At 38.3% G+C, this 13,539-nt stretch overlaps 1 protein-coding gene across 7 annotated transcripts in view; it reads left to right on the top strand.

The window, feature by feature from the left end:
* Positions 1 to 13,539, top strand: part of LOC143342394 (dystrophin, isoforms A/C/F/G/H) — a 655,322-nt gene that overhangs the window by 545,625 nt on the left and 96,158 nt on the right. For all 7 annotated transcript variants that reach the window (XM_076766217.1, XM_076766218.1, XM_076766213.1 and 4 more), the window contains one exon: positions 3,854 to 3,998. In XM_076766217.1, coding sequence (XP_076622332.1) covers positions 3,854 to 3,998 — 145 coding nt within the window. The remainder of the gene's footprint in view (positions 1 to 3,853; positions 3,999 to 13,539) is intronic.

Below are 13,539 nucleotides of genomic sequence, written 5' to 3'. Positions count from 1 at the left end.
TTTCCGTTTGGCACATTTTCCCGTGTATATATTTTATTTCCACGCTCGCGTTTCGGGTTATTCCGAATCTCCGCCATCGAGAATCGAACCGCGGTTCGAAAACTTTCGTCCTCGTCGCGTTATCGTTCGCCAAAGTCCCGGCGCGATCCAATCTAATTGTTTATTTTCTCCTATCCCTCCCCTCGTTGGTTTTCGACTTTAAAGAACGACGATATTACCCGTCCCTTCGTTGGACGTAACCCAGCAATCCTGTTAGCTTTATTCGCGTATTTAAAACAAAAATTCTACCAATTTTTGTTTCCCTCGTTACGAAAATATCGAATGGCTTAAACGGAAGTGCCAGTCAGTATTACAATATATGAAACAGGGTTTTAGTTTGAAATTTCATGAAATATTTCGCGAGCAATACATTTTATTCTTTTACTGACACCCGTCAAATTGTCACGGAACGAGAATTATTATTTTTCAAGTATTATTTTACTTCTCGCTCACTTTTCTCATAATTTATACGATCTTGTATGCATGCAATCGTCCATTCTAGCGGAACAGCAGGGTTAAAGATCCTTCCGTGTCGCTCGGTAGACGAGCTGTGTACAGGCGTTTTTCGCGTTTTTCCAATTGTAATTCTCCAGCACAAACATGGATTACGTTGATGTTCCATTAACCCCGAGGAACGTCAGTTGTCCCGGCGGTAATCAGGGTGCACCGAACTTGGAGCAATTAATCGTTCGACGACCGCATCGATTAAACAGCCGACATCGTCGTTATCGATCGCGGAACTATTTGTTTCCGGAGAGAAAGGATCGTCGAGCGAATATCAACACTTCCGTTTTTAGGAACTGTGCACTCTGAGTCAGGTTGTATTCCGAGTTTCCTTTATTTCATTCGTTACTACTTCTTTAATATACAGAGTGTTCGACCACGCCTGGGAAAAATTGTAATGGGAGATTCTAGAGGCAAAAATAGGACGAAAATCAAGGATACTAATTTGTTGATTGAGGCTTCATTAAAAAGTTATAGAAACATATCTAGCCTCACGGTATATTTTCAGTAAAGAATTTTTTTCTCGAAAGTATGTAGGGTTTCGGGGATGTGTCTGTTCACCAAAAATGATTTTCATTAACCCCCGCAACCGAAAATAATTTTTTTAGAATTAATTACAAATTTGTTAATTTCGTCGAGAAATTTAGGCACCTACCCCCCGTCGATTTTTCTTAAAAATTCCTTTCTCATTTTTAGTAATTTTGTTTGACGCCCTACAGAAAAGTTGTGTAATACTTTTTTGTAGGTACCCGTAAGCTCTATTTCAGAAAAAAGTTTCATTGAAATATATTCACTATTGTAGGAGTTATGGTTGTTTGAAAATTGGTCCGTTTTTATGGGGTTTTCCTCTTTTTACGGAGTCAAGGAACAATTTTTTCAATATTGTTAGAATTTATCATATTCTGCACTAAAATACACGTCGTTTGCTTTTTTAAACTTTAAAATCCTCCAATCCGTTCAGAAGTTATGACGTTTTAAAGATACGAATGAAATTTCAGTAGAATAAGTTCTGGTCAGACATATTAGTTTCGGTAAAGAATTATTTTCTCGAAAGTGCGTAGGATTTTAGAGGTATGTGTATTCACCAAAAATGATTGCAATTGACCCCCGCATCTAAAAATAATTTTTTCAAAATGATTGAAATTTTATAATTTAATTTTGTTAATAACTTTTTAACGAAGCCTCAATCAACAAATTGATATTCTTGATTTTCGTTTTATTTTGGCCTCTAGAATCTCCCATTAAAATGTTTCCCAGGGATGGCCGAACACGCTGTTTACAATAAAGCATCATTTCTTATTAGGAACGAGTGTTTTTTTACTGTTGAAAAATAACGAAAACAAAATATTTAACAGTGCTATTATTATTATACATTTATTCACGAGAAAAACCCTTTGGTACAAAAAGAATTTAATACGTAAAGAAAAACAAAATAAAAATTATACGAGAGAAAATATTATCCTTTGTAAAAATTAGTAAAATAATTATTCTACAATACTGTGCAAGGATAGTTAGCATGAATAATAATTCTATTTATGCAATTGTAAGATCCATGTGTTCAGCGATGGCTTACAGTATAAAATACAGTGTGATAAATAGACTACAGATATTTATGCATTTATGGGAAATTTTAATTCTCAAAAAACTACAGACTGCACTTAATATGCAAAAATATAAGAAATACATAAAGATACGAATTATTACATTTAGGGATTGAGACAATCCTCTACAAAGCTCTCATGCTATTAATTCTATAATACTAATAAAAATATGCAGTCTACTGATAAAATAAGGCATAATTTTTTGATCGCAAATGACTATTTTTCACTCAGAAAATTACAAGAAACACAATATTAGAACTCCCTAGGCGCTTCGACAAAGCAAAGCAACTTTTAAGACGTCCAACTTCACCTATTCTCATCGTTCAAAATTACGTTTTATTAATTTTTTAGCAAGCTATCACTCTACGGATATCGGTATCGGAAAGTCGGACGTTTCGCGGCGAAAGGTCGCTAAAATTTCCCGAATCCCCCCCGTCCCGGAGTTTGTCATCGGGTCGCCAGGACGATCGAATTTTTGCCAGCGGTTTATATCGAGCGTGGGAGGCGGGGGAGGGCAAAAAGTCAAGCTATCCTTCTTAGCGGTATTCAACACTCTGGCAGCGATATATCCCGGTCTCCTTATCTCGCGGAAGAAGAAGGCACAATGCCTTCCGGCGTGCACGTATATATGTATATAGTGGCCCGGAAGTATACCGGGGGTGGCTCGCGGAATTCCGCAGGACTTTCATCGACGTTACAATAACTGCAATATATCCGGCCGCGGGGCTGCTCCTTCGCGATACCAGACGTCGGGTCCGCGGCTTCCGTGGATGAAAAGGAGGGTTGCAGGGATGAGAAGACAGGAGTTGGATGTTGGGGGGGTGTGAGGGAGACTGCTCCGTCGACGACGGTACAACAATGGCGGAATATAAATCTAAATCCCGAGCACCATCCTTCCTGCCAGCTCCTCTCGCGCCTCGATCTTCGCTCCTTTCAATCCCTTCTGGTTCTTTCTCTCCTTATTCATTTCCGGCTGCCTATTTTGCTCGTCCCCTTCCACCGGGCTTCCCTCCTCGTCTTCCATTCGCGCATCGACGCTCGTTTTTCCCCTCGTTCCCCCGGTTGCAACTTCTCCGATTCGATAAGTTCCTCTCGCCTCCTTGGCCGGCTAAGCCTCCGTGGAATATTCCTTATTTTCCGTTACTTATTTATCCCCGGACCCCGCGCGACCGTGCAACGATCCTGAAGAATCCAGTTACCTCGCGTTACCATTAATTGTGATCAGCGTTTCCGTTTCGACGAAGTTTCGAATAAACCATAGTTCGGTTTGAATGTTTCTGGAGCTGTTTCTTTTTCACCTTTCTCGTCTACCCTGGTGTTTCCTCTCCTCTCCATTCAGAGCTTTCATTCTCTCGTTCTTTTTCACTTTCTCGCCGAGAGTAAATATTTCTTTGCGCCGACGCGGGGTCGCCTCTTATCAGTATTTACGGCCAGACGTACGTTTTCACGGCTGCGTATTGTCGTTCCTACCCTTCTACGCGCCTAATGGATGACGCTTATCGTTCCTACTTCTACGTGTCGCGAGTGACGCAGACTCGAGGTCAACAAACTTTTTCCGCGGAGATCGAATAACAGCAATATTGAACTTCGGGGTAGGGGGGCGTTTTTATCTGTTTTACTAGCCAACGTGTTGTATTTTAGGAATTATCTGTTCCGTGGATCTCTTGTAAATTGTCGAAATTTAACGAGTATGATTGTTTTATTTGCAGAAATCGATTGGAGAGCAACACGGAACATTGGAACGCTCTGCTCTTATCTTTGCGCGAGCTCATTGAATGGGTGATAAGAAAAGATACAGAGCTCACTGGTCTGGGTCCTGTCTGCGGCGATGTGGCTGCCTTGCAGAAACAACAGGTGAGTTTTTAAACATTTTTCTACCTAGCTAGCCTGTTCAAAAATTTCGATATGTGTCGCTCGTTGGCATACTGCATGTTTCTCTGAAACCGTGTTTAGACGAAAAGTTTTTAAATTAACATTCTGTGTATGCTGATGGCACTCAACTAATTAACATTGTTTACCCACGTTGTATTGAATCTGCTAAGTTCAAGATACAAGATTACTTTAAAATTCTCTGCATTAACTGATTCCTCTTCTTCGAAACTTACCTCCATTTTGTATTTAGCATGATTCCATTTTCCTTTCTATACAATTTCTCCTAAAAAATATTTATATTACATTTGACTCACCCTGTTCCGACCATCATACTGCAGGAGTTGTACCACTCCATATTTTCACATTTACAACTTTTATATTCTCGTCATATTTTATCGAGTTACTTTAAATTCATACATTCTCATCCCCTAGTGGTTTTCCTTTTTGATTATTGCCACGTAGTATATCGTCCGTATTTTTCTTCTCGACTGTCCTCGCTTGTTTAGTGTATTCAAGCAGCTTTTGCTGTTCTTTCTTTATTTGTTCTTAAGTGCAATGTGAATGAGAAACTTCCAAGAAACATAGACTTTCTTATGTCGCCTTAAATGAGACATCCACGTTGTTTGATATATTTAGGGTCGACCTAATATCACCTAAACATAATTCAAACAATAGCAAACCATCTGAAGTGTCTTTGCACGTGAAAGTTTGTTCACTGTAATGTTCCAAATAGTCAACAAATTTAATCCTCGATTTGATAATATCGAACGACACGAACACGTGGGACGACCTAACGCCATACAAATGTGATTCAAACAATAACAAACCACCTGACTCATATGTGTGAAAGTCTGCTCATTGAAATGTTTTGAGCAATCAACAATTTTAATCCTCAATTTCATAATATCGAACGACATGATCATATAAGAGGACCTAATACCACCCAAACGTCATTCAAACAATAGCAAACCAACTAATCCCAGTATGACGTGAAAATCCATTTGCTGCAACGTTCCAAACAGTCAACAAATTTGATAATGTCGATCGATACGGACACATGGGACGATTTAATACCACTCAAACGTCATTCAAACAATAGCAAACCACCTGACGCCGAGTATGGCGTGAAAGTCTGTTCGCTGCAATGTTCCGAATAGTCAACAACACCATCTTGGAATCCACCTCGTCCCCTGCAATCTTGTCTCGGGCAAATAGCCTCGTGTACCTCAAAGCGTCCCCCGTAACCTACAGGAATGGTCTGGATTACACGAAAATGACGCAATTAGGAGCACAGTGTGTGTGAGCGCGCGCGCGGACACAGATGGCGAGGAGCACGCGTCATCAGGGTGAAGGGGTTGGTTGCTCGGAGCACAACCCCCGTCGGCCCAGTTTCCACGCACAAAGACGGACTAGATCGGGCTAATCCAGATTAGAACGTCCATGTACCGGCTCGCAGCTCGCGAGCGCCCACCCGTCGAGTGTACGGGGATGATAAGGTGCATGTAAAGCGATCCTGATCACAAACATCATCGACAGACGACATCTGCACACGCTACTTATCAGGAGCTGCTCCACGATATAAGCTCGTTCGATTCTTCTAAGAAGTTGATTTGGAATCAATATCACTGGAATTTAATAGCTGGAAAATTTAAAATCTTCTACTAAAAACTACCCTTTATGGTAGAGAGGAAACTTGGGACAACTTTTTACGTGAAATTTATCTATCGTTATTGGGAATTTTTTGGTTTTACTGCTTGTAAAAATTGTATCAAGATTAGATGTTACTCCACGATATAGGCTCGTTCGATTCTTCTAAGAAGTTGATTTGGAATCAATATCACTGGAATTTAATAGCTGGAAAATTTAGAATCTTCTACTAAAAACTACCCTTTGTGGTAGAGAGGAAACTTGGGACAACTTTTTACGTGAAATTTATCTATCGTTATTGGGAATTTTTTGGTTTTACTGCTTGTGAAAATTGTATCAAATAAAATTAGATTTTACAATTTGCACATGGTTGTGCAAGTTCACAGACTTAAGGGTAGTTTTTACTCTATTTTCCACTGGAATATTTAGTCTATAATTTTCTCAGTATGCAAAATTAAATTGTCGAACATCGATTTAAAAAATTGTTTTTCTTTGGCCAGGAACTATACAATTTTTCTTATCATTTGTGAAATATATTACAATGCACAGTGATGAGCATGTAAACAGGGGAGAACATTTGTTGTACTACAGTACATTACAAAGAAAAAAATCAATCACTGTTGATTAAATATTTCTACAACGATAATCAATTTAAAAATGATATTAAATGCATTTTTGTCGACCATAACATGGCCAGCATTTAAAAATAAACATTCTGTCGAGACGCAAATCCCCACAGTTGACAGATACTGTCTGACTGCCACGCTTACAAAGGAATAAATAATCCTATCTACTTCCCAGTAATTCTTTGGGAACGTCCGATGAGAAGAACGCAGAAGCCCCAACGAAAATACTTGCCTTTATCGCAAAACAAAGAACGAAATCCACGTGAAATAATGGTCGTTCACATTTCACGAGAGGCTGGACGAGGGATCGATTCTTCACTGAAGGAATAAATTCGTGCCAGCATCGGATATGCAAGAATCGATTTAAAAAATTGAACGCTTTTAACATCGTTCTACGTCAAATCGAACACTTTTATAAACAATATTTTAAACTATGCTAACATTTAAATACGTTGTAAAAGTATCTCTAAAAATTTAAACAAAAATTTTTGAAACTTGTTGATTTCATAGTTCAAAGGATAACGTTAATGTTTGCTCGATAAATAGTACATTTTAAACTTTCCCAATTTGTTTGCTGTAATACTCTCTGAAAAGTCAATTTTTATAAAAATCATAATCGTGTCGACGTATCCGTTCGATCGGTGCAGGCGTGTTTGAAGGTGTATGAACGATACCTTGCGTTCTCGTTTTGTTTTATTAAAAGCATACAATCAGCAATTAAATTCCGTACTAGTATTTATATGCATAAAAAACACCGAAGGGGGGGAAATTGTTCCGCACGTACGTAACGAATGTTATTCAGTTTTTATCTACGCGATTTCAACAATAAAACGTAATGTATTCCGCCGCGATATCAGTTAGTTCGGCCCGTGGACACGAACAACAGATAAAACCGGGGCAAAAAGGTCGTGGTGTACAGGTGTTTCGAACAATAAGCGAGTTTCGGGTTTACGTGATGTGCCAATGTCGCATCTGCGATGCATGAAATTCAAATATCGTTCTTTAAAGCGTAGCGTCCTCTCTCGGTTCTTTTGCTCCTCGTCGTTTGAAACGCTGTCGCTTGGTCGTCGTCGTTCGCGACGTGACAACATGCAACGGCAGCTGCAACACGTGCACACTATCTGTATACTCGGAGCCGCTGCGAACGAGAACAGTATTCAAGCAACGCTCGTCGCAAAACGAGGAAATTTCGTTCCACAGTATTTAGATATAATTGTTTACCGGATCGTCTGCGAAAGCGATTAAAGTCTTCGTCGATTCGATGCGATTTTATACCAGCTTCATTGAATTACTCCGTTTTCCACCTCGAGAAGATGTCTACAGGATGGCCTAAAAGTTCTCTGACAAACGAGCTGTCAGATATTTATTGCAATCTGGTTTGTCGATGTTATTGATTTTATTGTGTGATAACCCATCCGGAATACTGATTCGAACCTTCTTAAAAATCTAGTTTGAAAATAGTTAAATTGTTGGCAATAAACTTCCGAATTATATGTCTGAGTTACACCGTTGTCTCTTACGAGTATTATTGCTATAAAATATCCATCTTTTATTTGAGAAACATGAAAACATAATACAACGATTCGTGGCAACTATGTAATTTCTGACGGATGTTTAACCCCTTGCCATACAATGACGTGTCTGACTCGTCACAAGTTCTTGATGTCAAGTTTCATAATTATGAGGTCACTCACTCGTCGTCAAGTCTTATAAATTAAAATCAACACATTTTTACATTCACGAGGTATTCGTAAAAGAACTCTGTATTTTTCGTGACCATTCTTTATACGTTTGAAAAATTATTTGGAATTAAATCGTAAGTCAAGGGGTTAACAACCAGAAGAAACAAATAGAATATAAAATGCTCAAAATACAGGGTGTTCGGCCACCTTTGGGAAAAATTGTAATAGGAGATTCTAGAAGCCAAAATAAGACGAAAATCAAGAATATCAATTTGTTGATTCAGGCTTCGTTAAAAAGTTATTGAAAAATTAAATTAAAAAATTTCAAATCATTCTAGAAAAATTATTTTCGGTTGCGGGGGTCAATTACAATCATTTTTTGTGAATAGATATAATCCCGAAATCCTACGCACTTTCCAAAAAAAATTCGAGTAGATGTTGAAATTTTTCGGCGAAATTAAAAAATTTAAAATCGTTCTAAAAAAAATATTTTTGGTTGCAGGGGTCAATTACGATCATTTTTGGTCAATACACATACCCCCGAAATCCTAATCATTTTAGAGAAAAAAATTCATTACCGAAAATATAGTTTCTGGCCAGAAATGTCTGTCCGAATTTTCATGCGAATCTTTAAAACGTCATAACTTCTGAACGGATTGGACGATTTTAATGTTTAAAAAAGCAAACTACGCGTATTTTAATCTGGAATATGTAGAAATTCAAAAAATATTGGAAAAGTTGGTCCTTGACCCCGCAAAATGAGAAAAACCTTAAAAAAATGGTCTAATTTTCAAACAGCCATAAATCCTACAATAGTGAATATATTTCAATGAAACTTTTTTCTGAAGTAGAGCTCATAGGTACTTACAAAAAAGTATTAGACAACTTTTCTGTAGGGCGTCAATCAAAATTACTAAAAATAAAAAACGAAGTTTTAAGAAAAATCGACGGGGGGTAGCTGCTGAAATTTTTCGGTGAAATTAAAAAATTTCAAATCGTTCTAGAAAAATTATTTTCGGTTGCGGGGGTCAATTACAATCATTTTTGGTGAATAGACATACCCCCAAAATCCTACGCACTTTCGAGAGAAAAATTCATTACTGAATACATAATGTCTGATCATAACTGTCTGGTTACCCTGATAAAAAAAATTTCAAATCGTTCTGAAAAAATTATTTTCAGTTGCAGTGGTCAATTGCAATAATTTTTGGTCAGTAGACATATCCCCGAATTCCTGCGCACTTTCGAGAAAAAAATTCAAGTAGGTGCCTAAATTTTTCGACAAAATAAAAAAATTTCAAATCGTTCTGGAAAAATTATATTCGGTTGCAGGGGTCAATTACAATCATTTTTGATGAATACACATACTCTCGAATTCCTACGTTCTTTCGAGAAAGAAATTCTTTACCGAAAATATACTGTGTGGCCAGAAATATTTTAATGATTCAAAATTCAAACAATGCGTATTAATTGAGCTCAGGAGCCTCGGAAATATGGGCCGAAAAAATACATTGAACGTAAGGTGTACTCTTGATTTTCGTCTTGTTTTGGCCTCTAGAATTCCCCATTAAAATGTTTCCCAGAGGTGGCCAAACACCTTATTGTGAAACAATTGAGTTTTTCTGGTGTTCAAATATTTCATGGATTCATGGCAACTATGTAATTTCTGACGAATGTTTAACACTAGGTTTACGGACACATGTTGGGCATATTTTTATTATAATTCGCTACGTTGACAGTTGCATTAAAATGCAGTTTTTCTTTTAATTACAGGATACATCCATATCATTACATCAATTCAATTCAACATAAATTGCTAACAAATAATATTTATGAGTCCTATAACGTTAAGTTTAGAATCTGAATGCGTCAAATTGACGCGTACCGTAAACCTAGTGTTAACAACGAGAAGGAACAAATAGAATACAAAATGCTCAAAATATATTTGTAATCACAAGGGGTGGAAGAATGATTAGTAGAGTTGAAATTCGATTCGTGTTTAACGCGAGAACCGCGGAAAAATTGACTTTTTCTGGCGTTTAAATATTTCACGGAATCTGACGTGTAATTGTAAGTTGGAAATTAACGCCGCCGCGTAGAAAACCCCCCCGGGGAGACAGAAATGCGAGCCGACTAATGACCAGACCAGAAGTTAATCCAACGGAACTCCGCGGGCGGGATAGCAGTTGAACGATATAGTGGGCCGCGTGATCTCGGAATTTCGGGGAATAGTTTCGCGAACGGCGTTCTAATTCGTAACGCAAATAGTTGTGCACACGCGGACGACGCGACATAGTAATTTATACAAATACGAAGCGGGACCCCGGAACGGTTAACGGTGTAAGATTACAACGAGCCGCGAACACGCAATCTTCGAGCCACCGCTATGAGCTGCAATCTTAATGGACGATGGGGAAACGTAACGTAGTAAAATATATTAAATGCAAAGTGCACGAAAGAGCCGCGTAGTAAACGAGTGCAGGGGGAACGAGGAACTACCACCTATTCGACTGTGCAAAATGCAATATGCAGTTTCCAAGATGCACCGTGCACTCTGCATTATGCAATGTAAAATGAACAACACTCACCGTGCCGCGGATATTATACAAAATATGTACTACGCGGACTATGCACTACACGATACAAACAATGCACCACGTACATGTAATACGGTCCGTCTGGTATGCAATTATTCATTCACTGCACTTTGCTATATTCGGTATGCAATATGCACTGTACACCAAACATTCTGCATAATATTCCATATGCTGACCAATGTGCATTATGCACTTGTGGAACTTGCAAGGTGCAATGTGCAATATACACCATGCATCAAACGTCGTGCAGAATATGCTATGCACTGTGCACCGTGTACTGTGCTCTGTTCAATATGTAATGTGCAATAATGTGGTGCATATCATGTATCATGCACTATGCAACATATAGTAGCATTCAACATGCTATTAAAAAAAAAAGAGACATTATTTTTATTCATGAAAGTATATTAAAATTCATAAGGTATTCATAAAAGAAATCTGTTCCTCTCTGTGAGCATTGCACATTTGATAAAATTGCTTCTAATTAAATCGTACGTCAAGGGGTTGAATAAATAACATTGTCCATGTTTATAAATGTCCACAAACAGAAAGGAACTTAAAGTCAGTATACTGTGCATAAATAAATTTTCAGACTCCATTTTTTCGAAAACAAATCCTCGTATTAAAAACCTTTATTCCTTGCATAAAATCATCCCTTGCAGCACCATTGCTGGAACAACCTGTGCAATAGTGTACCGCATGCACCGTGTAGCGTAAACAATACGCCGCGCAATATGCACTATACACTGCACATTATTCACTATGGAATATTCAGTGGGCGTAATGCAACATGCATTAAGCACTATCCAGTATGTAATATGCAATACGCGGTATGCAGTACGCACTGTGCACCGTGCATAATGCGCCATAGAATATCCACAAACGGAATACATTTTCACACTCGAATAATCGAATATTAAAGTCTCGGCGGCATGGTACGCGACGAAACGAAAAACTGACCAACGCGGAACGACCGCGTCGAAAAATGTCGGCCGATATTCGTCGCGAACTGAACGTTGGTCGCAGAAATTGCACGACGTTAAATCGATACTTGGGTACCTGGGTGGCACGCAGCGAAATCGCCGGTTCGTTTCGTCCGCCATATTCGTGCGTGAAATCGAAACGGCTCGGGCCAATGTTGCATACGTAAAACGCGCTTTCGTCGTAAACGGATCGTTGCTGCTCGACGCGGCAACCCCCGATGGGTGACTTCGAACGCGGCTTAACGCGAAATCGATCGAGCGCGGAACAAAAAAGAAAATTGCCAGAGCGAGAAATTAGCGCGAAACGACGGTTATTATCCCCGAACGAAATTGATTTTAACGAGCGTTTCGATCGCGCGGCGATTCGGTTCCCCGAGACCGTTTTAGGAAATTGGAATTCCTTTAATTGCCAATCGTTCCTAAATTATTCAGAGCCAATCGGACGCGAAACTGAGAAGAACGGTGTTTAGTGGAAAACTAAAATGAGCCTTTCCAGTGGTGTTTTGCCTCTGGAATTCTAAATTATACATTGATCTCTGGAACGATGCTAGATGCTTGCATCAATGTTCTTCAAAATAGGGAAAGGGGTGTGAATTATACTTTATTATTCTTTATTTTGTTTACATGTTCAAATTGACAATAAACAGAAGGAGGATAAATGTTCATCTTAAATTGAACAATTTCAGCTCCAATATCATTGATCTCTAAAACGATGCTGGATGCTTACTTGCATCAGCGTTCTTCAAAAGGGGTGTGAATTATACTTTATTATTCTTTATTTTGTTTACATGTTCAAATTGACAATAAGAAAACAGAAGGAGGGTAAATGTTCATTTTAAATTGAACAATTTCAGTTCCAATATCACTGATCTATAAATTCTAATAAGGATATGCACTTATCCATATTAAACTCTAGCAATCACAATTAACACACACGTATGTACATACTGGCGCCTCTGAAGTTGATCTACTTTCTTCTCTTATCTCTACATTCTATCAAAGATCGAGTCACAACCTCGCAGACACGAAATAAAACGAGTATTACGATCTTCAGTAATAGCAGATATCAAGATGAAGATATAACTTGACTGGATGTCGCAGCAACGCGCCATTACCGAATAGCATTACCAGATTATTATAGAAGGCACTACGTAATTAACCCGTCATTCCGATAACCGCGTCGATAAGACGATTATCTCGACGTCGCCAATTAGAAAACGTCTAGAGTCTGAATTGGTTGAATGATGCTTCAGTTGCTCCCAATTTCTGTACTAACAGATCGACCTTATTTCGAGGCTCGCAACGCCAGATTCTTTGTCAGAGTCAAATGCTATGGCCACTCAAAGGACAATAACCCTTTTCCGGTTGTACAACTGAATTTAAAATCGTACTCGGATTCTTTGGATGGAAAAAAATCTCATTCTTATATTTTGCCAGTTGTATACCTTATTTGTTTATAAATTATACGTTCTAAAACGACGTGTAATTTAAATAATCTCTTCAGATTTGTGGTACATAATGTACATGAATTCGTTGAATTTTATCCATACTACTATTAAAAATAAATTTCACTTCCTCATCGATGTAAGAAGACAAAAGGCACGAACATGGCCTAATACATTATTCTTTTACGTCCATTATCAAAAAGTAGCTTTATTTATCCTACTGTTAAATATTTCTCGAACTCTTCCACTTCGGGAACACCGTATAATTTGTTGATTCGCTCATAATTAGTGCACAAGTATCTTGCTTATTGCTACAATTATGCCCTATACGATTGCAATTCAAATTATTGATTTTCGTGCAATGTCCTATGACGAACGACCGCTCTTTCTATATAAACTAATTAATCACGTAATTACATGTCCTGTATTCTGCGCGAAATGAATTTTCGTATTCCTGCTGGCTATTAAATTACAGCGATGCGAAATAAGGCATTTGGAAGCTTGAAGCCATTATTATTAAAAATTGTGGTAACAAATCGTAAT

The sequence above is a fragment of the Colletes latitarsis genome, chromosome 6, assembly GCF_051014445.1.
Source record: "Colletes latitarsis isolate SP2378_abdomen chromosome 6, iyColLati1, whole genome shotgun sequence".
NCBI lineage: Eukaryota > Metazoa > Arthropoda > Insecta > Hymenoptera > Colletidae > Colletes > Colletes latitarsis.
Note: the sequence above shows the minus strand (reverse complement) of the source record. Positions and strands in the feature narration are given on the sequence as shown.